A 25,969-nucleotide genomic window follows, 5' to 3' on the forward strand; every position below is an offset into this window, starting at 1 on the left:
GTCTCCTGGTTTACCTTACAGCGGGGGCAGAAGGGCTCAGGAGCAATAAACTGGCTTTTAATAGCCCCCCCTGACAGTCACTCAGCATTCATCTGAGTTCCTTTCTTCTCTCTGGGGGGGGGCTCAAGCTTGTTTGTTTTCATCGTGGGACAGCGGCTGAGGGATCCGCCACAGATCACCTGGCGTGTTGTTAACGTGTCGTGGCGTGTTGTTAACGTGGTGCTGGCGTGTTGTTAACATGTCGTGGTGTGTTGTTAACGTGGTGCTGGCGTGTTGTTAACGTGGTGCTGGCGTGTTGTTAACATGCCGTGGCGTGTTGTTAACATGTCGTGGTGTGTTGTTCATGTGGTGGTGGTGTGTTGTTAACATGCCGTGGCGTGTTGTTAACATGTCGTGGTGTGTTGTTCATGTGGTGCTGGTGTGTTGTTAACATGTCGTGGCGTGTTGTTAATATGTCGTGGCGTGTTGTTAACGCGGTGCTGGCGTGTTGTTAATGTGGTGCTGGCGTGTTGTTAACATGGTGCTGGCGTGTTGTTAACATGTCGTGGCGTGTTGTAAACGCAGTGCTGGCGTGTTGTTAACATGGTGCTGGCGTGTTGTTAACGCGGTGCTGGCGTGTTGTTAACATGGTGCTGGCGTGTTGTTAACATGGTGCTGGCGTGTTGTTAACGCGGTGCTGGCGTGTTGTAAACGCAGTGCTGGCATGTTGTTAACATGGTGCTGGCGTGTTGTTAACGTGGTGCTGGCGTGTTGTTAACGCGGTGCTGGCGTGTTGTTAACATGTCGTGGCATGTTGTTAACGTGGTGCTGGCGTTTTAACGCTGTGCTGGCGTGTTGTTAACGCGGTGCTGGCGTGTTGTTAACATGCCGGGCGTGTCTGTTGCTCAACATGCTGATTTGTTGATCAGACACACGGATTTGATATGTTATGAGTTTCACCTGAACTAAAGCCTGAGACCCAGTGGGATCAACACGCTTAGACTTTACATGTTCTACACGTGTGTGAAGCGTGTTCAGAAGTATTGTTGTTTTTGAACACATTTCCTGAAACGATTCCTCATCCAGGACTCAGAAAGTCAAAAGAAAGTCAGAAATGGGAACACGGAGTTCTTTTTAATTGAATTGTCCCTGGATGGTAAAGTCCTCGTTTCTGTAGTTCAACTGAAATGTAAAAACCAGGTCAGAGGTCAGAGGTCAGCAGGTTAAACCAAGACAACTCAGATCTATGCAAATACCGTCAGGACCGGTCAGGAAACAGCCGTTAAACAGCCGTTAAACAGCCGTTAAACAGCCGTTAAACAGCCGTTACAGTAACACGTGTTTCTCTTGTTCATGCATAGAGTTCCAGGAGAAATGAGTAAACAAATGACTTAAAATACAACAGTACCGTTACCGCGGTAACAGAGGTCAAACATGACGCTTCTTAAAACACGTTAACGTTCATCATAAATACAGGGGGGTCTGGGGGTCTGTACTTTCTATTGCTCATATAAAAATAATCAGACTGAGGTGAAATAAGGCGACGGGTCGTTTCTGGGGGAGCAGCTGGAGACAAACAGGAATAGAAAAGTCACGTGACCCCCCCCATGACGTGAGGTCATCGCCCTGACAGGTGGTGGGGACATCCACAGTGTTGGTTATGCATTGACTGCCCCCCCCCTACTGAGGGACAAACTTCTCCTGCTCAAAGATGAGGTCCACGGCCTCCCCCACGTCCTGCACCAGGTGGTGGGGGTCCACCAGCGCCGCCTCGAACCTGAAGTCCCGGTGGCCGTGGAAAACCGTCTCCGTGACGCGGCGGCGGGATTTGGGGTCGTACACCCCCGTGCACACCAGGACCGACTTACAGGAAGTGACCGACGGCAGCGCCAGCTCGCTCTCCCACACCCCCTCCTCCTCCTGGGGCAGGGCGGCGGGGGCCCCCGTGGCCGCCGCCATCTTGGCCACCGCCTTGGAGTTCTTTCTGGCGACACCCTCCTCCAACTGGCGGCTGTACAGGTTGGCCCCGTAGACGTCGGTCATGAGGTTATCTCTGAGGAGGAGAACACGCCAGGAGGGTGTTTAGAACACGCAAGAGCCACGTTTAGAACACGCCAGGAACGTGTTTAGAACACGCAAGAACCACGGTTACAACATGCCAGGAACACGTTTAGAACACACAAGAATCACGTTTAGAACACGCATGAACCACGCATAGAACACGCAAGAACCACGCTTAGAACACGCAAGAACCACGTTTACAACACGCAAGAACCACGTTTACAACACGCAAGAACTACGTTTAGAACAGCCAGAACCGCGTTTAGAACACGCCAGAACCGCGTTTAGAACATGCCAGAACCACGTTTAGAACACGTCAGAACCACGTTTAGAACACGCCAGAACCACGTTTAGAACACGCCAGAACCGCATTTAGAACACGCCAGAACTGCATTTAGAACACGCCAGAACCACGTTTAGAACACGTCAGAACCACGTTTAGAACACGTCAGAACCGCGTTTAGAACACGCCAGAACCACGTTTAGAACACGCCAGAACCGCGTTTAGAACACGCCAGAACCGCGTTTAGAACCCTGCTCACACGCTGACACTCAGCCTCCGGCTGAGAGCCACACGTCTCCTGTGTGTTTTCTAGTCGTCCGTGACCCCAGCGGGGCGACGCCCCCGTGGTCTCACCCGATGGCGTAGAGCGAGGTGATGGGGAGCCCCCACTGCCGCTGCAGGGCCTGGCTCCGGATCAGGTACTCTGCGTAGTGGTAGGTCAGCTCGCTGGGCTTCCCCATCAGAGCCTCGTACTTCAGCTCCTGACCCGTGATCTTCTGGTAGATGTTCTCCAGACACACCAGGAACGTCCCGTGGCCAAAGCTGAGACCAACAGGAGATAAACACACACAGGTTACCTCATCAGACACACCTGTCCACCTGCTCGCTAACGCACGTCTCATCAGCCAATCAGGCGGCAGCAGCTCGGTGCGTTTCAGCCTGGAGAGGATCTGCTGCGGCTCCCAGCGAGCATCAGAACGGGGCAGAAGGAGATGTCGGCGCCTGAACGTGGTCGTTGGTCCAGACGGGCTGGTTTGAGGGTCTGAGGGGTTCAGAACCTCTGATCTGCTGGGATTTTCACCCACAACCTCCTCTGGGGTCACAGAGAACGGTGAGAAAGACAGAAGACGTCCAGTGAGCGGCTGGTGGGGGGGGGGGGGGGCAAGGATTCACATCATGGATGTGCAGCCGACCAATCGGCAGCAGCTGTGTGATTCTATCAGGTCACATGACCAAACTCTGAGGAACGCCTCCAGAACCCTGATGGATCTGATCCACGAAGGACTGAGGCGGTTCTGAAGGGAAAGGGGGTCCGACCTGGAACCAGCAAGGTGGACCTGATAGAGGCTGGTGAGTGTACACACACACACACACACACACACACACACACACACACACACACACACACAGGTCACCTTTGAAACCTGCTGTGACAGTAGTGATTGAGGGGTTACCGTGGCGACTGTGCCTCTGCCATCCACATCAGGTCCATGTTGCAGGCCAGCAGGGGGAGGTGGGGCGTCTGGCTGCTGTGGGGACTGTTCAGGTCTCCGTTGGTCAGCAGGACGTCGATGATCAGCTGCAGGTTGGTCTCCCATCTGATCGGCTCCCCGAACAGAATCACCGCTGAACGTAACCATTAAAAGATTCAAAACATCGTAAAAACAAAACCGTTAAAAAGAAGGAGATGTTAATGAAGCTGTGAAATCAAACAGAACGTTCTTGCCTTCAATGGTGGGGAGGTTACGAACAGGACTGAACTGGAATAAGACGTGAATTTAGAACAATTATATTACATTATATTATATTATGCATCCAGAATCCAAAACTTAAATATTTAACGTCTCACCGGCAGCTTGGGGCGCCGGTTGTGATCCACCATGTCCATCAGCGGGAAGGTTTCCCTCAGCATGTCGATGCTGACCACGTTCTTGAAGCCCAGACTGAAGAAGGAGCGTTAAGAACAAATAAAGGTTTTTATGCAAACCAAAAGCCAACGGATCACAAAGAGAAAGCGTTAGAGCTCCAGGATACGTTTCAGCGATCTCCAGGACGGGCCCCTGTCCGGAGACCAGCACACACTTTTCATGAAACTTCTTAAACATCCTCAGGGGACTGTGAGACATGATGACTTGATCCTGTGTGATCTGCAGACAGAACAGGTGTGAATGGAGGAGGACAGGTGATGACAGGTGTGAACAGGAAGCCCTGCAGACTCACAGGGACTCCCAGGATGTCAGTCAGCTGGTCGGCTTTCGTCTGGCGGAGACAGTTCCCTGCATTGGTGACGAAGACCACCGGCACCACGAAGCGTCCCTGAGAGTCCACCAGCTTCCTGAACGACTTCCTGGCAGCTGGGATGGGCTTCTTCCCTCGCACCAGCACGCCATCGATGTCGAACAGCAGCCCGAAGCGAGGCTGCGTCTGCAGGAGGAACAAACGGGTTCGTCAGTCAACACACACACACACACACACACACACACACACACACACACACACACACACACACACACACACACACACCTCAAAGTGGAGGTGAAAGGCCTGACCCTGGAGCCAAATACACTTTATTGCGAATGAATGAATGAATGAAGAAATAAGAACATTAAGCTATCAAAGGCATCTTATTCCTGCAGTGGACTTTACAACTATTAGAAATGATTTAGAATTAGTGCAAACTGTCTGCACATGACAGATTATATGGGATTATTTGCACGTCAGTGTAATCTAAATAACACAGAGGTGACGGGTCAGGTGACACCATTCATTCTCACAGCTGCTTAAACATCCGTGATAAAGGTTTTCTGATGGAATCAACAACAACAGTGAACCCTTGTTTTTCTAGCTCAGTAAACGGGGGCCACATCAACGGGGGCCACATCAACGGGGGCCACATCAACGGGGGCCACATCAACGGGGGCCACATCAACGGGGGCCACATCAACGGGGGCCACATCAACGGGGGCCACATCAACGGGGGCCACATCAACGGGGGCCACATCAACGGGGGCCACATCTGCTGAGGTCGGATCCTGTTGTTCCCTCCAGCGGATCCACATCAGACATTTAGACACGCATTTCAGCAGAAATCAGAAAACATTCAGGAGGATCGCTCCAGCCGCGGTCACACACACCTCCAGCCGCGGTCACACACACCTCCAGCCGCGGTCACACACACCTCCAGCCGCGGTCACACACACCTCCAGCCGCGGTCACACACACCTCCAGCCGCGGTCACACACACCTCCAGCCGCGGTCACACACACCTCCAGCCGCGGTCACACACACCTCCAGCCGCGGTCACACACACCTCCAGCCGCGGTCACACACACCTCCAGCCGCGGTCACACACACCTCCAGCCGCGGCCACACACACCTCCAGCCGCGGCCACACACACCTCCAGCCGTACCTTACTGTATGCCGGAGTTCCGCAAAACCCGCACCGGGAGCCCGCAATCAAAGCCTTCCGAGCGGCCGGCCGGTGACCCGGGGCGGTCAGGCCCCGGAGGGCGGACAGCAGCCCCCTCATCGGCTCCAGTTAACGCGGATTGCACAGAGGAGGGATGTGGATCCAAACGGACTCGCCGGATCCCGGATCCCGTCTCCCGGTCGGGTTGTTGATGATATGTAGTCTGTTTGACGAGGCGACTGACGTCACAGAAAGGGGCGTGGCCTCCGCTGAATCTCTGCCGGAAGCTCCTGTTGTCCTTCGGTGACGGTGGAGGCGGGACAAGCGAGACAGAGCATCCGATTGGCTCATGCGTGCTGCATTTGTCGTTTAGATTTACATCTTGAAGCTGGTGATTGGTCGGAGGCGGGGAAAAATGTTCCTTTAAACCAATAGCAGATAATCGAGGGCGGGACATCCGTTTGCTGCCGGAACAGGATTCATAGCTGAGGAATACCGCTGCCATTTTAGATGTTAGAGCCGACTGTTGGGAAAAGTATATATATGTATATATTTAAATGTCAATGAGCCGTTTGTGACGCAACATAAATATAAACTTCCATTTTCCCGTCAGGAGTGTAATCCGGGGGATACCAGCCTGACCCGGTTCGGGTTTTTCATGTTCGTTCGGACCAGAATAAATCACTGAGCAGATTCTCCCCGTGCTCCTCCAACTTTATTGATAGTTTAAAATTACATTTCTATGTTCTAGGACTTCAGTTGCACTTTCCTTCCGACTTAAAAACTGAGTACAAGCAAATGGTATTTATACAATAGTCTAATAAGTGATATTGTACAAAAATAACACTTTGATTTCTGTGAAAACTTTTTTTTCATTTCCAAATAACTCCTAATTCTGCTGTTCTGACAACCGTTTTGACATATTTTAATCCAAGGTAACAAAAACAAAAAACAAACCCATTTCAACAGAAAATGTCTACCTTGGACTATCATGATTGAAATTGTAAACAGATTTCTATAAAAGAATGTATTTCTTTTAATACCTCCAAAAAATGTTTCTCATAAACATAAGTTACTGCCCACGCAGCTGTTTGTGGGGCTGAAATGCATCATGTTATGAACTGTTTCCATGTAATACTCTGGCCGACTCACATCCCACTAAAACAAACCCAAATAAACACACATGGAAGTTCAGCTTCTGTTCACTCCCTTCTTCTATCTACCTTCTTTACTGAGGCTCTCACACAAACAGAGGTCCTATAGATTCCCATACGTTTAGTCCCATTTCTTCATCTATGACCACCAGCGGCTTGGAAAGGGGGGCTCTTTATAACAATGCATTATACATAACACGGCTACCAAACTACAACATTTTGTATTGAATGCAGATATTTTTCACCCCTTTCATTGTGTTACACGTTGAGAGGCTCACTGGCCTGGGACTAGCCTCTGTTAGCCATGCTCTGGCCAGTGAAGAGGATTCAGAGAAAATAATACAACCAACCATCAATCTGAAAAAAGGAGGGGCAACAGAGGGCACGGATTACGCGTTGGCATCAGTTTTGCAGTCTTTTGCCAGGTGTCCTGGATCGCCACAGCTGTAGCAGTTAGTTTCACCCATTTTAGAGCTACAGCACTGCACAGCAACGTGACCGAGCTCGCCACACCTGGGAGGAGGGAGAGACGTCAGCTTAAAGGAGACGAGTTAAACTTTCCTTACAGGGAAAAATGTCAATAATGGCAGAACTTTTTGATAGCCAAACCCAAAATCAGTCTCACCTGTAACATTTCACCTTATTGCAAAGTTTCTGGAAGTGGCCTGATCCACCACATGAGTAGCATTTCTGCTCACAGGTGTGTTTGCAGTCGCGGGCTATGTGTCCGGGTTTCCCACAGGTATAGCACACCAGCTCCTTTTCTCTTGAGTTTTTGGGCTCCTTACAATCCCGGTAAACGTGACCAGTCCTGCGGCAGTTGTAGCAAGCTGCAAGAAAGATTGTCAAAAAAAAAGAAAAACCCCAACAAATTCTGTCATTACTTTAAGAACAATTAGTTATAAATAAATGCCAAATATTTTAGATGTCATCCTGTGAGCTATGGGCATCAAAATGCTGCATTACATGTCGAATTGTGGAGGAAGGAAAGCCATCACTCCACAGCAAACAACCACAACTGTACTAGAAGACAAATAACTGCAATGCACACCATCCTCCAATTTTTCACAATCCTTGGCCATGTGTCCTGGTTCTCCACACCGATAGCACCCATCTAGAACGCAAAAGAAATCCATGAGGTTGGTTTTGTTCCATGTGTAACCTCATTCAGTCAAAGAATAAAATGATTAAAGCAGATAGACATTACCTCTGCCTCGGCCCCGACCCCTGCCACTACGGACACGTGAACCACTTCCAACGGGGCAATCCTTGATCCAATGCCCAGAGCGGCCACATCCAAAGCAATCGCTGCTGCTGCTTCCCAGGTCCATGATCTGACCCAAAAACACAAGAGATTTATTTAGCATTTTAATTTAAATTAAGGTTTTGCTTCGTCTGAATCAAAGTTTGACCCTCAAATAGGCAAATCTCTATCAAACCAGAGACAGTACATCATTTTATTGATGTCAAAAACACTTATTGTGTAACCAGTGATGCTAACATTCACATCACAGATAAGTTTACCACCACTTGGGAGCGACGACGTTGCCTTGTAGGATATTAAAACCTAAAATCATCAGCATTTTAAGTACAAACATACAACTTTCGAGTTGGGTGTTAAAACCTGTTGATCTATTCTTGTATCTTAGGTCATGGCTGTTTACAGAGTGGCATGAAAATGACCCCCCAGCTGTTGATGCTTTTGCATGCAGACAAACAGTTTTTAGGATTACCATGGCAACTAGAACCAAAACCTGATCATTACCTTTAATCAGAACAATCACAAGCAATGTAAACCCTGATGTTCCATCACCTCCCTATAGAGGAGTCAGCTAAACATGACAGCACAGCTCACACACCAGGGATCAGTCATCTGAACGTCTGGACTACCAGGGGTCTAATCTACGCTTTAACTTCTAAAGAGGGTCCATGTTTAGCTGCTGTGACTGTTACCAGTCAAACTACCACCAGTCAAACTACCACTAACTACACCACTAACTTACTCTCCTCCATCAATGGAAGCATGTTGAAGCCGAACTCCTGTTCGCTGACGCAGCAAAGACAACAAGTGAGGAAGGTGAGTTAATGAGTGACCAAACTCCTTCAGAGACAAACGAGGATCACAAAACGGAGGGATTACTAGTTTAACTGTGAGACTAGGGGGTAAACCAATAGTGAACGCGGCCATTGAGACACTCCGGGCTTTATATGGTTTGGGTTTTTTGTATTAATCACCCTACATTTCTTCTGCTTCCGTTACCGTGGTCAGATGTTGAGCTAAAGTCGCTCTCAAACGGCTCTTAGCCGCCGCAAACGCAAAATGGTCGCGGCTAACGCTAATGCTAACGGCTAACACCGGCCTAGTCACGCTGGTCCTCCACGCACTGAGAGACGCTGTCGCCCGGCTCCAGCACGCTGGCCGGCCGTCTGCGACTGACGGGGAGAGACGCGTACCGGCCGATGATCCGCCGGTTCTCGGTGTCGGATGAAGCTCTACCCACCGCGGAGGGTCGAGAAAGGCTTCCGGCTGTGGTTTCTGGGGGGTATTAAGGCGAATACCCCGCGAAAACAAAATTTCCCGCGCAGGGCGCACGCGCCAGAGTCGCTGCGACGAGCTAGCGTTAGCATGTTAGCACGTTAGCAGGCCGACTGTTGAGAACCGTTATCTGTAAACGGGCCGACCCGGAGCGTGTTACCCGGAGAGCAGGCCCGGACTCCGCTCTACCGCCTCTAACCTTTAAACACCGCACGTTTAGCCGCTAATAGCCGCTAACCGTCCGGGCAGAGAAGCCTCGCGGTGCCGTTACGTTCTTACCTCGCTTATTGCCTAGTTATTTCGGTATTCACGCCTCCTTCTTTGCGCTACACGCGGTATGAGCAGGAGTTCCTGAATTGTCATTCAGTGTCCAGTAAAGCCGTCCCTTCTGATTGGCCGCTCGCTCACAAAGTAACCAATCACATGCCAGAATGTTTGGACACCGCCTCTGCCTCTCAGCCTATCATGAGAGAGAACGGGCTTTGGCCATAAATCGACGGGCCTCCTACCCACGTCGCATTTTAACCATAAAAACCTCTCTAACTTATAAATATTTGTACGATAAAGTGATTATTTATTCAATAAGTGCTGTAATTTACAAATATATGAAAAGGGGATAGAAGGAAAGTTTAAATATAGACACATTCACACAGGAATTGTGAAATGTTTTTCACATGATCATCATAAATCATAAAAGATTGACTATATATACGAGGAAACCTCTAATGAAAATGATCTGTCTTTATTTTATTCACGTTTTTTTTTAACGTTTCCTTACCTATATATATATGTATTTGTTTATTTTGTGGGGGCCAATTAAATCTTTTATTCACCCCTTTCAGCTCACTTTCCCTACACATCTACAAATTTACTACAGCCTACCTTTAGTCACATCATTCCACAGACACAGTTTTGTTTACAGAATTAGACCAGTGGCCTGTATAGAGATGTCTGTATCTGTAGGTTATGACTGATACATAATACAGTATAGAGGAGTCTCTTCCTCAGTGACAAAGTGTTTCACCGCCGCTGTCGCTTATGCTTACTCTGGAGGCTTCTGTTGGGTTCTGTCTGTTAAAACACTTCGAAATATCTGCTGATGTGATTAAGCACTGTACAAATAAAAGCTGACTGATTGATTGATAGATTGATTAAAAAACGATTGTGTGGAAAAATGAGGGAACATCAATATGTCCCTATTTTATTTGAAACAACATCACAATTGTCACGAAAATGAGAATAAACAGTAACTTTTTCTTCAAGCGCTTACAATTATACATACAGTTTCAAGTACTTCATTTTAATTTAATCATGCTTTAACCAGGAGTAAAGTAACACAAATGTGAAATTAATGAACCTGAAAACACAAAATCTAAATTGGAATGAGAATTTACTGACCTACAACAGTTTATGATAAAAAGATCAGCGGTGCGCACTTTTCAGACTAATGACTTCATAATACAACCATGACGCAGAACCTTCTTGTTTAATAAGTCCTGATTGCATCTTAAGAGAACTGATATAGAGACAACAATCCATGGGAGTTGCAATCCTCCTAGATAAATGGACTGAGTGCTCAGTGAGATCAATAAGTGGAAACGACGCATTCATCTCAGTCTTAAGGTGGCCTTGGTTTAGGGCTGTGAGATAGCACTTTTTAATTTCCTGTGGTCTTCATTCTGTGGCTCATAACCAACATGTCAGGAAAAAAACATGACAGTCTGTGATGCACGGTTTTGACCAGACCAGTGGATCTTGTTATCTGTGTAATATCCCATGTTGACTGAAATCCAGAGGTACTGTTTCATGTGAGGTGGAGCACCTTAAAACGCTTTACAATGCCAAAACCCTGCCTTCATCTCCACAGAATCAGTGTTTGGACGGATATTTTTTGTCATGTTAGATGGGATATGTTAGAAATTCCAATTTAAAAAAACAACATTTGTTGCTATAGCTACATGGATTGAACGAATGTACAGCTGACTGTGAAATTAAATCGATGCATGATGCTTTGTTCTAAGAACTGCTGCTTCCTGAAAACCATGTGCCCTGCACCCATCAGGACACACTGACAGGTGTGTTGATGAAGCTGTGATATTTTCAGATGGAGTCAAATACATCCTGTTGGAATTAACTGATCAGTCTGCCTCTGGGGAGATGGGCGGGGATGCCATGGAGATGGTGAACACATGGTGAGTCTGGAGGGTATCATTTCACATTGCACTAGGTCAGGGAGAACAATAAGCAATGTTCTTGGGTAACAAACGCTTGTGTTCCAGCCAGTTCTAATGTTAGAAAGCATATTACATTATCTACAACGATGATGCATTTACATTATTTACCCCTTTCTGGCTGTTTCCCATAGGGATTTGAGGGTGTGTAGGTTTCATATTTAATGACATGTTGAACAAATGAGTTATGAGAACAGCATGACTACCAACCAATATTTTCCAACGCGTTAGTTTTGCACTGTCTTAGGATCTCCAGACGATGGAGCACTTGTAGTTAGAAAGAGATTGTTTCCTTCCTCAGAATGGAATAATTTGTCGGTTTCAAAATGTTACGCCTAACTTACGTGCATTAAAAGAGCTGATTCAATGGCAGCCTCTGCAGTTTTGATTTGTTTATTAGAGTTCTTGCCGACACATTTACACTTTTACGCATGAAGGAACATGATCGTATATGTTAGAAGTCGACATTTTGAAAATGTACAGTAGGTCTTCTATAAACAAACGTAAATATTTTTGCCAAAGTGGGAGGGATTACATTTGTGCTGTAGTTGCGCGTTGGGAGCAGCGCTGCTCTGAGATGACTGCGGGGTTTTGTTTCCAGCCGTGGCGTCAGGAGGACGCGGGACTCCAGCCGGGCTCACCTTCTGCCCCACAACGTCAATCCTGACAGAGTGGTGCGTTCGCGTGCAGCTGGACGCAAGTTTTAATTTGAAAACGCCCCATTGCCCTCGTCGAGTCACTTTGATGGTCCGACATTTTTTTGTTTGTTTTTAATCTCCACAAGGGAATAAAACTTTTTATCTCATATCTGATCTCATATTTTTGACCGGATTAGCCCCTTCACGTCTTCTCCATGACGTTTGATGAGCGCCAGATGATTTAATAGAGCCTCGCAGGACGGGATTGACCAATTTCCACTTTTCCTTTTTTCTATGAATGCGTTGCAAATATAGTGACGTCACCGGGGCCAATTTCCCCTGAAGTTATGGCGGAGCTCAACTTTCCTCACTCCTCTTGGTAAGCTGGCGCACGCGACAGGCTGCTAGCAGTGCTAGTGCCGTCATGGTGGTTGAAATGCTAACTAAAAGCGTTCCACTCGTTCTCCTGAGGCGGTGGAACGTTCGGGTGAAGTGGGAGCTGAACGGAGGTCGACTCCAGCGGTAACGATATTCTCCGCCTTTGTGGGCCTGCAGGCAATTTGATAGCATCAACTGGCCCCACCGGGCCCGCGAACACGTAGCAGCCAGCAGCTAACATGTTAGCCGCGTAGCAGCCAGGAGCTAACACGTTAGCCGCGTAGCAGCCAGGAGCTAACATGTTAGCCGCGTAGCAGCCAGGAGCTAACACGTTAGCCGCGTAGCAGCCAGGAGCTAACATGTTAGCCGCGTAGCAGCCAGGAGCTAACACGTTAGCCGCGCAGCAGCCAGGAGCTAACACGTTAGCCGCGTACGGAAGCGAGTTGTAGGTTGTTTGGATGGAAATGGAACCCGACCGGAGGAGCTGAGGATCGGTGAGGTCCCCTCAGACCAGCTAAGCTCCAGACTCTGTTCCCAGAGCCGCAGAAGCGGGACCGCGGTGGGTGAAGCTGGCTGTTAACTAGGACTAACCTGTGGAGTTGAGCGTTCCCTAACAGACCAGGTTAAACCCCAGCAGGTCCCGGCATGGCCCACACTCCTGCCTTTATGTCCTTTATTTTCTAAGACATCGCTTCGAAGAGCGTTTTTCCGCGATATGGTGAGGGAGGATGGACGCACCGGCCGAGCTGCAGCTTTTCCGCGTTATTGACAAATCGTTGTCTGCTGTCACAGCTAACCGCTAATTGCTCCAAATCAGCAGGTCCTGGTGTTTCTCACTAGTCCAGTGTGGTCCTGATTTTCCATCAGACTCGTTAAAAGTTTAATTACCTCGAAGCCAATGTAAGATTCAAGGTCCACTTTTTGTCATGTAAATTCGAATTTCTTAATTTTCATCTGTATATCTAATTTTTAGAGTTGTGGTGCATTACATGTTTGTTAGAAATGGATTTGCAGACAACACTCAGAATTTAGTGTTTTTACTCGTGTCTAATCTTTTAACTTATTTTGAATAGTTGTCATACTTTGTGGGCTGTTAACTGCATGTAAATAAAGTGGATAAACACAACTAATAGATATTTATAAGCATGTGATAAATATATATTAAGGCTTTTGTCATCTTTAACTTATTACCTTTAACTTATTTATTATTTTCTGTAGCTCTTTGGAATATCCTGGAACCAGAATTTCCCTCAGGATTAATAAAGTTCTGTTTTGTCTCTTACTCCACAGTGAGGTTTTTGCTCATCTTGATGTCAAAAATGTTAGTAGAATGTTGATAATATTCATTTCCATTTAGTAAATGGTAAAAATTGTAACGATAATCTTTGTTGTTTAAGCATTCAGATTTATTTGTGTGCATGTGGTTGTTTTCATTTTTTATTTTTAGACCATTGCAAACAATTGGCTTTACTAATGGAGCACCTCCAGGGAGCATGGAAGACCCTGAGCAACGGCTTTGGAATGAAGGACCCTGAGTTTGAGAGCCCTTGTCTTTCCCCAACCATGGTCCAGGGTTTTACCTGTCAGCGTCGCTCCTCAGATGACAGCAAGATGCCCGACTCCAAGGCTAGCAGCACCATACGTGTCTACCTCCCAAACCAGCAGCGCACGGTGGTGAGTTCATGTTGCCAGAGAAACGCAATAAGGCTGCAGAAATACTGCATTGGTTCGGTTACTTTAAGGCAGGGGTGTCAAAAAAGCACATTGGCTCCAAGCCGAGGGCCAGACTGGCTCAATGTTTATTATAACATAATGAAACTACCGGGAACTTGTGGAAATTCCACAGTAACACAATAATATTGGACTTAATACCAAACATATGAAGGCATTATTGTATTGGTTTATAAACCAAGATCACCAACGTAGTCAAAAATCAACGAGGTGTCATAACGACTTTGTGTTGGCCAATTATGGATGGCGCTGGGCGGGCATTGTGAAGCCATAGATGAATGCTAGCAGGCTAACTGGAGAAAGAAAGCTAACTACTGGTGAGACTGGGAGAGGAGCTAACGCTAAAGGAAAGCTCCTTTAAAGAAATGTTAGAGAAGTGATGGTTCTGTTAGTGACTACATGAACACAACTGTATGGAGTTACTAAAGAGCGTTCTGTCAGCCCCCCAGGAGCATTGTGGGTACTACATGGATTGTCTCATTCCAAACAGAAACCATAGCTGGACAGACTGTTGGTGCTAGCAGCTAGTTTCACTCTCTAATGGTTGTTTTGTGTGTCGTTCTGCTGTTTGGACTCTCTGCTCTGAACATGAACATTGTTAACAGTTCTGACTCTAGATGATGTTACCTGGAGTCCAGTAGAGGGAGTGATGGGCAGATGAAGCCCCATGAAGCACTGAAGCTTTTCATTCCAATCGTTTCACTGCGGTTCGAAGCTTCATGAGGCTTCATTTGCTCTAGTGCGACCTCTACTGGAGGGTAAAATATCAAAATATCAGCTGGCATGAGTTTGAAGTGTGTGGCATTTAGCAGAAAGCCTGTGGATAAAACTGTCAGCAAAATAAGGAAGTATGCAAAACATGTATATTTTAGTGATGAGAGTACAGTGTGTGTGTGTGTGTGTGTGTGTGTGTGTGTAAAGAAATTAAAAATGGATTGAAGGTGTTTCAGTCAGACGCTCCTGTGTGATGTTTAGTTCAGCTTCATCAGAGAGAACAGTCGTTCACACAGGTCTGTGCTGCTAGTCATAGAGAGCGTCTGAGCAGCTTGGATGAACAGCTGGGGCATTGTGTCGGGGATGAAACGTGCAAACTCAGCAGAAGACACACAGGTTGACCTTTGATCTCTCTGAACATGAACTCTGACTCCCACCTGGCTTGAAACCCCCTGCTCTCAGTGTCCACCCTGCTTTTAGCCAGTTTTGAGGAGGGGGGTAGCTGAACCCAACCTCCACTCTGACTGCTGATAAACATCCATCCATCCATTGTCGTGACCACTTCATCCGCTGTCGCTGGTCGTGCGAAGCTGAAGTCAATCCCAGCTGGCTGTGACCGTAGTGTGGCCACTTTCTAAACCTACGGTCAATTTGGAACGGCCAATTAACCTGAAGCTCATGTTTTATTGAGGTGGGAAGAACCTGGAGAGAACCCACGCAGACACGGGGAGAACATGCAAACTCCACCCTGAGCAGGACTCAAACCTGGAACCGCCTTGCTGTGGGGCAAAGCGCTACCCACTGCGCCACGGTGCCATCCTGCTGATAAACAATGAAACCAAAGCCCGCTTGCTGTGCTGCAGTGACTTCAGCCACTGTTGCATTGTGGGGAATGCAGTTTTGGTGCGTGCCAAACACCAGCAGGCGGATGTGGCCTGCGGGCCGGTTCTAACAGTAATTAAAAATCATCCGGCGGGCCATAAATAATTTGCCACGGGCCAGATCTGGCCCGCGGGCCGTGACTTTGACATATGTGCTGTAAGGCGTTGTTTATGTGCTGGCAGGTGAGTGAGGACTGAATACTCTTTGTCTCTCAGGTAAACGTGCGACCAGGGATGACGCTGCATAATTGCTTGATTAAAGCTCTCAAGGTGCGCGGGCTGCAGCCTCAGTGCTGTGCAGTCTTCAGGCTGCATCCAGGGCAGAGTAGGTGAGCTGAAGACAATCAGGAGAAAAGGTCTAATTGTAGGCATCAAAGTTTGAATTGCTTGCTAAACTTGTTTTGATTTTCCTTCCATTTTTGGACCAGTAAAAAGTTGCGGATGGATTGGAATACCGACTCGACTTCCCTTATCGGGGAAGAGCTGCTAGTGGAGGTTTTAGATCATGTTCCCTTGACGACACATAATTTTGTAAGTATCTGAACATTTTAATATATCATCAGACTCAAAAAAAAATGTTTGTAGAGAATTACATGTATGAATTTTCTGTCATTCTCAGGTTCGGAAAACATACCTGAAGCTAGCGTTCTGTGATATTTGCCAGAAGTTTCTTTTGAATGGTTTCCGTTGCCAAACGTGTGGCTACAAATTCCACGAGCATTGCAGCACTAAAGTTCCTACGATGTGTTTGGACTGGAGCAACATCAGACAACTCCTGTAAGTGTCTTCACCATCAAATAAGAGTCAGGTTGTTATTTTGTCAACTGCAGTTACCCCCCTATGAAAACATATCTAACCCCAAATTATTATTTGGAACATCACCAAATCATACTCCTAGGCACCAGTCCCCTGAACATGCCCATTGCTTCCCATCATGATCCATCATTCCTTGAAAAGGACCGAATGTTTAAAAAACAAAATCTGTATTTCACAGTATGGTGGTGGTGGTTGGGGGGGGGTTCATTGGATCTTGGGTTGTTGGGTTTTTTCGCGTTTGCACCAAAATATAATGGGATCTATTCATAAGAGCCATCCTTCCACTAAGTTTCAAAGAAATCCATTGAGTAGTTTTTGCATGATCCTGCTGAACATCCAGCCAACAAACAGGCTGCTGTTAAAACATAACCTTGCTGGAGGTAATAATTATAGAAATATAACTCACATACAAACCTGCTGTTTTAAAGTGATCTGAGTGTTCAAAAGTTTAGTATTGTTAAATATTGATGAACATTAACCCCGAGTCTCCGTCAGTTTTTGAGATTAAAGTAGGCAAAGCGAGATTTGTTGTCTCATTTCAGATTACATCTGAGCTCATGTGAATGTAAATGACTTTGCGTACACTCCATTTGTATGCAATGCAGTGTCGTCATGAAGGCCCACATGTCGTCTGCAGGGATATAATAAACCCTTTTACATCTTTAGCCTTGACTGGCGGACTCAGGATTCAGGTACTGACTGTACTTCCTGTCTTCAGGATGTGTCCGACGCCTGGTGATGGCAGCGCACCCTCTCTGCCCCCACTGACGTCTCGGCGAATGAGGGAGTCCTTAACACGGTTTCCAAGGTGAGCCAGAGTGTGAACTTTGATCTACTGGATCTATTGTGTCTCCTTTGATGTTTTTCTTCAGGAAAGGAAAGTCCTTTTTATTCAGACGGCCGGGGCAGTTTCTTGTAAACAAACAGAACTGTGTATTCAGACTTGATGTGAAACCTTTGGCAGAGTGTAAACGGCATCACCTGAATGCTGTTTACACGTGAGCCTCCTGCAGGAGGCCAACAGAACACCTGGTCTGTAGTGCAAAGCCACAGGGAACCTGTGCATTTGGAGTTAAAGTAGCATTTGAATCGATATGTGGGTTTTTTCCAGACTATCACTTACTCTACAGCGTCACCCACTACCTCCATCTTTGTCATTTTCTGTTATTAGCCACGCCCCACTGCAAAAGAGTTTGTTTTATTTTGATTTTCAAAAACCTCAATCTGCAATTAATTAAATCCAGTTTTTAATGCCGTCCTCAGGTTTATGGGGCTCACCGGTCCAAGTGCTGACGTAACAGATGTGAAAAGAGCCTGTTGTTTCAGGGGCACCGAAATGGTTCAAAACACTCTGAGCTGCCAAATTAGCACTTACAGACTACTAGGTTGTTCCATAGCAAGAAATCTGTCTTGAAACCAGGTTTTGCGTTGCCAAAGGGGGATTGCTGTCAGTGCAGGCCGTCTTTGTGTGATTTAATAGCATCTGTTTATTTACGTCATTTAGTTGGAGTTCTACACCCAACTTTTAACCAGGAGCTGCAGCTTCCCAGCAGCGCTCAAACATTGACTTCATTTACACCTGAGTTTGTTTCCTGTACAAACACAAAATGAGATTTCGTGGTTATAAATGTGATTCAGCCCGACTCTGGATGAGAGGAACGCCACGACAAAACCAAACGGGGACGTTTGTCCTCGCTGTGGTATTTTTCCGCTGTGGTTGTGTCAGTGAAAGAGCCGGAGGGACGCTCGGTAGTCACAGAACCAAGAACCGTCTGCCAACGTCTGTTGAAGGCCAACGCCGCCTGTCGTTTTCACTCTGTGGACAATTGCTGCTCCATCGTAATGTTTGCTCCGCCTCCACAGCTCCGCCCATCGGTACTCCACCCCACATGCCTTCAACTACACCACGCCCTACCCCCCCACGGGTGGGTGTCTCTCCCAGAGGCAGCGCTCCACCTCCACACCCAACGTCCACATGGTCAGCACCACCCTGCCTGTAGACAGCAGCATTATTGAGGTAACCACCCCCCACCCCCCATGGTCACTCCTCTGGGCTAAAGCTGTTCCTAAATGATCTCCACCCTGGGGGGGCTCTTGTCCTTACATCTGGAGTATTCCAACCCTCTCTATCTTATCGACTGTCAAGCTGTTTGCTCCTGGTGGTGTCTTGTTTAGAGACGTTTGGAATGCCCCCCATCTGCCCCCCTCTGCTCAGTGTTTCTGCTTTATCTCTGTCAGCGTTCCTGCTTGAGCAGCTCGGTACATTTTGATGCTCTGCCTTATTTATTGTGTCCAGGTAAACCTGGCCGTCGCTCTTGTCACCAACCTTCCTCACTTTCCTTCACTGTGTCCCTTTCCCACATTTCCTCTCCGGCCTGTTGTATTGCACCCTGCTGGGGAGTAGCTAGACTGCCTGAATACCCCCCCCAGCTCCTGGTGCCGTAGATTCTGGCTGAAGAGGAAAGTAGGTATTGTGCACTTCTCCCAGTCTTTTGTTGAGGCTTCACCAGAGAGTCCAGAAAAGGTTAGACAGCAGAATGTGTGTGAGCGGTCTGACCAACAGGCTGTCTGCATTCACATTGAAGTCACACCATGAGTGACAGTGGAGTGTGTCGTGAGCAGTGTGAACGTGTTAACACACCTCTGTGTGCTTTTGTCTCTCCAGGACGCGATGCGTGACCACAACTCCGGTAAGTGTTCGCTCTGCATTCCTTCCCCCTCCACCCTCACCAAACCACATTCACGTTAGACTAACAGGTGTGAAAATAAAGGTTTTCTTTGTAACTTGAAAATACACAGCGTCCCCCCAGAATATTCAAGGGATTAAAAAATATGCATATTAATGTCAAAAAATGAGTTCTCAGCTTCCATTTTGTGAAATGCTGACGGGTTTGCAATCCCAGACTCTGTAATCTTTTGCGTTGACTGTTTTCCTACAACCAGTCCCACCCTGAACCTCTTCCATCTCTTCTTCCCTGTATTCCTGAAGCAGGGAGTTCCCCAAACCAGAGCCCTACAGGCTGGTCCCACTCCAAAGCGCCGGCGCCTGCCCAGCGAGAGAGGGCCACGTCCTTCAACATCCAGGAGAAGAACAGAATAGTAAGGCCCGCGTCTTTTCTACTGGTGTAGTTTTCATCCTAACGATAGTTGGATTTAAATATTAGTTTTATAAAGCACAGTTCAACTGCATGGAGAAAATACTGTGAAACACGTAAAGCCGTCTGCCCTACAAATACTCGTTTGTGATAACTGCTTGTATTTGATGTGTTTTTACCCAGAGGCCTCGGGACAAACGCGACTCTAGTTACTACTGGGAGATAGAGGCCAGTGAAGTGTATCTACAGTCCCGCATCGGCTCAGGCTCCTTTGGAACTGTGTACAAAGGGAAATGGCACGGTAGGAATGCACTTCACTTTAGCTGTTAAACAGCTCACTTGTTGGAACATCAGATCAGTGTGTACCTGACACACCTGTCCATGCAGGCTCATGGTGGTTCAGGCATAAATCCGAGGAGTGTGTGTGTTTCAGGTGACGTTGCGGTGAAGATTCTGAAGGTGACCGACCCCACACCAGAACAATTTCAGGCGTTTAGAAATGAAGTAGCAGTCCTGAGGTGAGGAGCGATGTCCTACCAGCAGATCAGTTCTTCAGCCGTGTTGAACTTTCAGTGCAAAAACCTCCACGTTTGTCCTGTCGCAGGAAAACACGCCATGTCAACATCCTGCTGTTCATGGGCTACATGACGAAGGATAACTTGGCCATTGTGACCCAGTGGTGCGAGGGCAGCAGCCTCTACAAACACATTCACGTTCTGGAGACCAACTTCAAGATGATCCAGCTCATCGACATCGCCAGGCAAACGGCTCAGGGCATGGAGTACGTCCCAACCGCAGCTGCTTCCTGAGGAACCAAACCCAAATCCGTCTTCTTCTTCTCACTCTTTATTTATTTTTTTAGCTACCTGCATGCAAAGAACATCATCCATCGTGACATGAAGTCCAACAGTATCTTTTCTCTTGCTGCTTTAGAGTGAGGAATATGCAGTGATGGTCGTGGTAGAACGTCCTGCTGCCGGTCAGGATCGTTGTCTTCTCTCGTTCAGCTGTCACTCCTTGACCGTAGCTCAGACATCTTCTTGCATGAAGGGTTAACGGTGAAAATTGGAGACTTTGGTTTGGCGACGGTGAAGGCCCGATGGACGGGCTCCCATCAGGTGGAGCAGCCTTCTGGATCCATTCTCTGGATGGTCAGTAGCTGATTGGTCCTCAGAAGACACCTGAGCCCAATACACACAGATTGAAGATGTTCTTACCTTCTGCTGTGGATGCCTGCAGGCTCCTGAGGTCATCCGGATGCAGGATAACAACCCATACAGCTTCCAGTCTGACGTCTATTCCTATGGAATTGTTCTCTTTGAGCTCATGACGGGAGAGCTGCCGTATTCTCACACAGCCAACAGAGATCAGGTGACCTCATCACCGATGTGTGTGTGGACACGCGTGAAGGTTTGAGCGCTTGGATGGGTATGATCATGTGAAGCAGCTGAGACTTGTGTGTGTGTGTGTGTGTGTGTGTGTGTGTGTGTGGGCTCTAAGAGCCCAGTTCAGGCTGGACCCTGGACCCCGTCAGGGGGTCCAGCCTGGCGTCAGGCCCGCTGTGGAGCAGAGGTCGGCGCCATGGAGCCACCGGTCTAATTTTAGACGCTGTAACACGACCCTGTCGGTCTACGAGGAGGGGGGGTTCACTGGTGCACACCCTTTTTTTTTCTTTCATCCTCCCAAAGGTTTCAGGACCCGATCGAATCATGTTTGGCTCGGATTACTCTCCTGGGGTTGTGATCAGATTGGGGTGACGTTACCCGTGTGTCAAACAGGTGTGATCCAATCTGGATGGTGATTCACGACTCGCTCGATCCCCGTGATCGCAGACCTGTCTGATGCCCCCTCCTCTGCAGCGTCTCTCTGCTTATATTCTCGTCTTTCTGGCTTTCCATCAATATTCCTGCTGAACTAGAGATTTTTAAAAACCCTTCTTTCAGATCATCTATATGGTGGGAAGAGGCTATTTGTCCCCAGACCTCAGTAAACTCTACAAGAACTGCCCTAAAGCCATGAAAAGGTTGGTGGCCGACTGCATCAAGAAGTCCAAGGACGAGAGGCCGCTCTTCCCACAGGTGAACCTCTGGCCAGGTGATGGTAAATTCAAACTGAGAGAATATTTTTCCTCATCTTCTTTTCTTCTTTAGATCTTGTCCTCCATCGAGCTCCTTCAGCATGCACTCCCTAAGATCAACCGCAGTGCCTCAGAACCGTCCCTCCACAGAGTGTCTCACACTGAGGACATCAACACCTGTACACTGACCTCCACCAGGCTGCCTGTGTTCTAGAAGCTCAGACCTCACAACCCCCCCCCCCTCGTGTCTGACATACCCAAATAGTGCTCAAACGCTCAGTGCGCTCAACCTGACCCCTAACATATGTAAGGAGAAGATGAGGAGACAGACGTCTAGAGAAAAGCACACCACGTTTTCCATGGAGGAAGTGAAGGATCCGGGGGGGGGGGACACACCGAGGCAGTGCCTTGCTTTTTGCTACACTTATTAAAAAATATGCAAAGGCTCAATGCATTCAATAAAATGTGTGAATACATAAAAGCACACCTACTTAAGACAGTAATAAATGGACACTCAAGGGAGATGAAGAGAAGACCAGTGGTGTAATGTGAATTCTCTCTGGTCTCCTGATGAAGTGGATCTTCAAAGCTCAAAAGCCTCAAGAGGAAACCAAGCCTGGACTGAGATCCTGCACAATTCACCTTTTGTTACACAGGGCCGTTGGATGTAATCCGTTTAGTTTCACAGTAGTATACGCATTGTCTTAAATGATAATGAAGTAGGCGTGCGAACTCGTGGGGTTTTCTTGTTAAAGTTTTGTTAGTTTGTTTTTGACTTGTTTAATTGTCTTGTTTTTTTGGAAAATTTCAGAGGAATTATGGTCTGTTAGACAGTTGGCTTGAGTGACAGAAAAAAAAGGAATTTGCACTTTTTAGTAAAAGTCACACTTCGACAGTCTCCACGTTGGCTTCATAGCTGAGAATAAACCGACGTGCAGGAACGCGCACACACATTCTTATCAGCCCTCGCCATGACTGGGTTATCGAGACCTGGGCGTTTGGCAGTCGTCTTAAATATTTAATTTGGAAACTAATTTGTATTTGCTTATCACATCTTTTTATGAGGTTAATCCTTTCATGGTGAACTTGGTGAGAAGGTTGACAATTCAAAGGTTTTAATAAAATTAAGTTAAATTTCTTTGCTCTGGATGTTTATTCTTGAACACTGAATGTGTTTTTTGTCATGCAGAATGCTTGAACTGCAGCTTTGGAAGCAGTCGTGGCATCTTGCTTGCAGAAATGCTCAAATCTCACTGATAGGCAAGACTCGGTGGCAGGGTGTGATGTTTGCAGTCGTAGTGGCGACGTGGTGTAACGTCTCCGGGGATCCAGTCCAGACACGCCACTGGGGTTTCAACCACTGGCTGGTCCCGCTGGGCCCCTGCATGGCCACTGGCAGGCCCAGTGGAACAATCAGCACCCGAAGGGAGGGGGACGTGGAAAGAGGACGGATTTGTTTGGTTGTAGTGTAAACATTCAGCATGTAGTTCCTGCTGGGAACAGGATTGCGTGACTTGGTTCAGGCTCAAGTCGTGATGCATACAGAAAGTGTGTTTGGTTTTTGGACTTGTGACTTGAGCACAATGCAGGAAAAAAAGGACAAGTTGTTAATCTTTCTTGAGTTGTACGTTTCAGAAAGAACTGCCACAGCGGTGGAGCAACACGCTGAGAGCAGAGGCCTCAGCTGACTGCCAGGCGTCTATTCTTACCACAGCTCTGCTCTCTGCCCGTCTGTTCTATTTCTGCATTCTGACGACCCACAGGGCCGGGCCCAAGTGAAACCACTGATCCACAAATATCCTACATCTAACAACAGCTCCATCTGGTGAGGGTTCCACTGCCATGTGTCACATCTTCACATAAAGCCTTCAGTGATCTGTGGTGGTAGAAAAAAACTCATTTAAATTAAATCAATGCAGCACTTTAAAACTGAATTACAGATACAAATAAGTAGTAACAAGTACTTCAATAACTGAAGGAAGCATTCCTCCCATGCTTGGTATTGTAGATAGTATTTGATGTTCTGTATATGATGCTGCAGTTTTTAGCCCCATTAGTCCCAGTTTTTGATTTCTGAATTATGACTGCTGACTTTTAGCGATAAAGTGGAAGGAAACTGAATAAAATACCTGCCAAAGACCGTTTTATGCTAAATTATTTAATAACTGTCACACACCTGTCAGTGTTGCATGTGCTGCAGCTAGCTTCAACTCCATGTGGGATAATACCTGAAGAATAAGAGCTAAGGGGTGATGCACACAATACTGGAAAGAAACTAACTGCAATTCTTGAATACATCTTCTGGTGCAACTGAACACATCAGTCACGTAACCTGGTGTCAGCTGGTGTTCCGGGTCTTTCAACATTACACACCCTCTTCCAGGCGACCCCACCACGGTTGATCAGACCGTGGTGTGTTCAGATGGCATTTGCTTGGCCCCATGGGCCTACTCTCCAGATCGAGCCATCTTGAGTCTCAGCTGCTTCAGTGATGTTCTTGATGGCTCTGCTCCTTGGTGTACCTGTGAGCTTTGTGGAGCGAGTGTCTCACAAATTCCCTGCAGCCTACCTCAATGGGCATACCCCTTGACTTCCAGCCCTGCTCCGACATTGATGACTAGTTGTTCATATTTGGTCCTCTTCCTTTCATGAGCCCTCCCCCATGCGGTCCTCCCATAGCACCGTCAGTTTCAAGATGATGACGTTCTTGGTGGTCTCTGAGACGACAAGTATATCTGGGTGGTGCTGACAATGTGCTGTGGGAATGTCAATTGCGTCTCCAGGTCCACTGTGAACTACCAATCTGGCGCTGTTGCCAAGATCCCTGCTGTCGCCGCCTTGTGACCTGCCTTCGGCGGCACAAAAGCAATTGCACTGGTGGTATTGCGCACTCGGCTGCAGCTGCTGATTCCCTTGCTGAAAGCTTCTGCAATCTGTTTCAGCAGGATGATTATGACGCCAGGTGTATCAGCTAGGTGCCAGGTCTACAGGTTTGCCGGGCTACACATCGTACACTGCCTGGATCAGGAAGGTGATTTGGTGTGGTTCAGTCTGCCAGAGGTCCATCCACGTGACTTTCACTCCACGGCCTGCTCCCACCTTGTCCAGGCCCCTTATTGCCTCAACCCAGCTGCTCTGCTAGATCTTCCTTCCTCCACTGAAGCCCTCACTTCCTCCTGAATCTGCCTCTGTTTTGTCCTTCAATGTGCTGTCTTTCTGCTGAGATGTTGGGAACCGTCCCAAGTCTACCACGGGCCACCACGCCCACCAGACCCTTGTGGCTCAGCCGTGATTCAGCATCAAGCACCACAGCCTGGACACTCCACTTCCTTCCTATCTTCACCACCACTCCAGCCTGGTCCACCCTCGGGTCTCTTGAGTCTCTGTACATCAGCACCTCTCGTGTCTGTGTGACCTTGAACTCTTCCTTCAGAAACTTTGCGAAGTGAAGCTTTGTAATGTTGTCATAAAGGGCAATGTTGCTAAGGCATTTAGGCAAGCCCAACCATCTCTTGAGACAGCTGCTCACCATTTTCTCCAAGATCTCCACAGTGGACATGAGGACCTCATATTCAAGTAGTGGTCATAGTATCCCTGACAGAATTCCATGCTGGATCCATGCTTTAAACTTACCTGGGAATCCAGATTTGTCGATTGATTTTAGCCTGCTGTCCAGCTCCTTGCCAGTGGATTGAATAGATGAGGCATCCTTGAAGTTGCTATCAAACACCTTGCTCAAGCTCTTCACCTGTTTCTCAGAGATGGTTGGTGTTTGCTGACCTTCGATGCTGAATCGGAACTTGTCGGTGACCTTGCCCTTCTTCACCACTAGTGATCTAGTCTTGGCGAGTTTGAAGCTCAACTTCTCCAGCCCTTGCAGGATCCATCAGCTTCCTGGCACAGACTCCATGGTGACAGTCAGGTAATCCATGAAGGCCCTGATTGGTGGCTGACAGATCCCTGATTGGGTCTGGGGACCCCGGCACTCTGGCTCAACTGCCTTCACAATCAAGTTCATTGCTAGGGCGAACAAGATTACAGAGATGGTGCAACCTGTGATTATCCCACCTTCCAGCGTAAGCATCTCTGATGTTATTCCTCCTGCTGCGACTCTTATCCTGGACTGGTCGTAATAATCCAGGATCAGGCCTGCAGCATGGTGTGTCACATGGTGTTCGTGGGGGAAGGCGCCATACGCATTGGCTAAGTCTAACCACAGCACTGTGAGGTCTCCCTTGTTCTCACAGGCTTCCTGGATGAGCTG

At 47.6% G+C, this 25,969-nt stretch overlaps 3 protein-coding genes and 1 long non-coding RNA gene across 9 annotated transcripts; 2 read left to right on the top strand and 2 right to left on the bottom strand.

Annotated features, from left to right (window-relative positions):
• Window positions 1-9: 9 nt before the first annotated feature.
• Window positions 10-6,003, bottom strand: zgc:77375 (uncharacterized protein LOC402927 homolog). Its single transcript, XM_068333917.1, has 8 exons — window positions 5,455-6,003; window positions 4,265-4,468; window positions 4,079-4,191; window positions 3,894-3,987; window positions 3,771-3,804; window positions 3,499-3,670; window positions 2,678-2,866; window positions 10-2,032 (listed from the first exon to the last, which is right to left on the bottom strand). Exons 1-8 carry the CDS (start codon window positions 5,572-5,574, stop codon window positions 1,660-1,662), a joined length of 1,299 nt encoding a protein of 432 aa, XP_068190018.1. The 5' UTR covers window positions 5,575-6,003; the 3' UTR covers window positions 10-1,659.
• Window positions 2,950-4,036, top strand: LOC137607926 (uncharacterized). Its single transcript, XR_011038094.1, has 3 exons — window positions 2,950-3,394; window positions 3,531-3,629; window positions 3,900-4,036. It is a non-coding gene; the product is annotated as an uncharacterized lncRNA (long non-coding RNA).
• A 153-nt stretch (window positions 6,004-6,156) lies between the features above and the next one.
• cnbpa (CCHC-type zinc finger, nucleic acid binding protein a) lies at window positions 6,157-9,562 on the bottom strand. Of its 2 annotated transcripts, none has more exons than XM_068333929.1 (5): window positions 9,424-9,562; window positions 7,816-7,942; window positions 7,660-7,722; window positions 7,234-7,438; window positions 6,157-7,121 (listed from the first exon to the last, which is right to left on the bottom strand). In XM_068333929.1, the coding sequence occupies exons 2-5, from the start codon at window positions 7,937-7,939 to the stop codon at window positions 6,998-7,000; spliced, it is 516 nt and encodes a 171-aa protein (XP_068190030.1). In that variant the 5' UTR covers window positions 7,940-7,942; window positions 9,424-9,562; the 3' UTR covers window positions 6,157-6,997. The 2 variants fall into 2 exon arrangements, with proteins under 2 accessions (XP_068190030.1, XP_068190031.1); XM_068333930.1 differs by lacking the exon at window positions 9,424-9,562 and adding an exon at window positions 9,063-9,195.
• A 2,323-nt stretch (window positions 9,563-11,885) lies between these two features.
• On the top strand, window positions 11,886-22,843 carry raf1a (Raf-1 proto-oncogene, serine/threonine kinase a). 5 transcript variants are annotated; one of them, XM_068333880.1, is made up of 18 exons: window positions 11,886-12,392; window positions 13,839-14,065; window positions 15,934-16,046; window positions 16,146-16,248; window positions 16,337-16,494; window positions 17,252-17,341; window positions 18,397-18,550; window positions 18,938-19,057; window positions 19,199-19,223; window positions 19,526-19,632; window positions 19,812-19,929; window positions 20,062-20,146; window positions 20,233-20,409; window positions 20,491-20,537; window positions 20,661-20,779; window positions 20,868-20,999; window positions 21,572-21,706; window positions 21,779-22,843. In XM_068333880.1, exons 2-18 carry the CDS (start codon window positions 13,865-13,867, stop codon window positions 21,917-21,919), a joined length of 2,025 nt encoding a protein of 674 aa, XP_068189981.1. In that variant the 5' UTR covers window positions 11,886-12,392; window positions 13,839-13,864; the 3' UTR covers window positions 21,920-22,843. The 5 variants fall into 5 exon arrangements, with proteins under 5 accessions (XP_068189981.1, XP_068189965.1, XP_068189996.1 ...); XM_068333864.1 differs by having other exon boundaries at window positions 11,887-12,392; window positions 19,523-19,632; XM_068333873.1 differs by lacking the exon at window positions 11,886-12,392 and adding an exon at window positions 12,396-12,535 and having other exon boundaries at window positions 19,523-19,632.
• The last annotated feature ends 3,126 nt before the right edge of the window (window positions 22,844-25,969 follow it).

The sequence above is a fragment of the Antennarius striatus genome, chromosome 2, assembly GCF_040054535.1.
Source record: "Antennarius striatus isolate MH-2024 chromosome 2, ASM4005453v1, whole genome shotgun sequence".
Taxonomy (NCBI): Eukaryota; Metazoa; Chordata; class Actinopteri; order Lophiiformes; family Antennariidae; genus Antennarius; species Antennarius striatus.

Coding starts and splice junctions, on each gene's coding strand:
- raf1a (XM_068333864.1), top strand. CDS start 13,865: ATGGAGCACCTCCAGGGAGCATGGAAGACCCTGAGCAACGGCTTTGGA. Junction 16,047..16,145: donor CTGCATCCAGGGCAGAGTAG/GTGAGCTGAAGA, acceptor TTTTTGGACCAG/TAAAAAGTTGCGGATGGATT. Junction 17,342..18,396: donor TCCTTAACACGGTTTCCAAG/GTGAGCCAGAGT, acceptor CCGCCTCCACAG/CTCCGCCCATCGGTACTCCA.
- cnbpa (XM_068333929.1), bottom strand. CDS start 7,939: ATGGACCTGGGAAGCAGCAGCAGCGATTGCTTTGGATGTGGCCGCTCT. Junction 7,439..7,659: donor TTGTGAAAAATTGGAGGATG/GTGTGCATTGCA, acceptor TCTTTCTTGCAG/CTTGCTACAACTGCCGCAGG. Junction 7,122..7,233: donor AATAAGGTGAAATGTTACAG/GTGAGACTGATT, acceptor CCCTCCTCCCAG/GTGTGGCGAGCTCGGTCACG.
- zgc:77375 (XM_068333917.1), bottom strand. CDS start 5,574: ATGAGGGGGCTGCTGTCCGCCCTCCGGGGCCTGACCGCCCCGGGTCAC. Junction 4,192..4,264: donor CTGACATCCTGGGAGTCCCT/GTGAGTCTGCAG, acceptor TTCTGTCTGCAG/ATCACACAGGATCAAGTCAT. Junction 3,805..3,893: donor ACCGGCGCCCCAAGCTGCCG/GTGAGACGTTAA, acceptor GTCTTATTCCAG/TTCAGTCCTGTTCGTAACCT.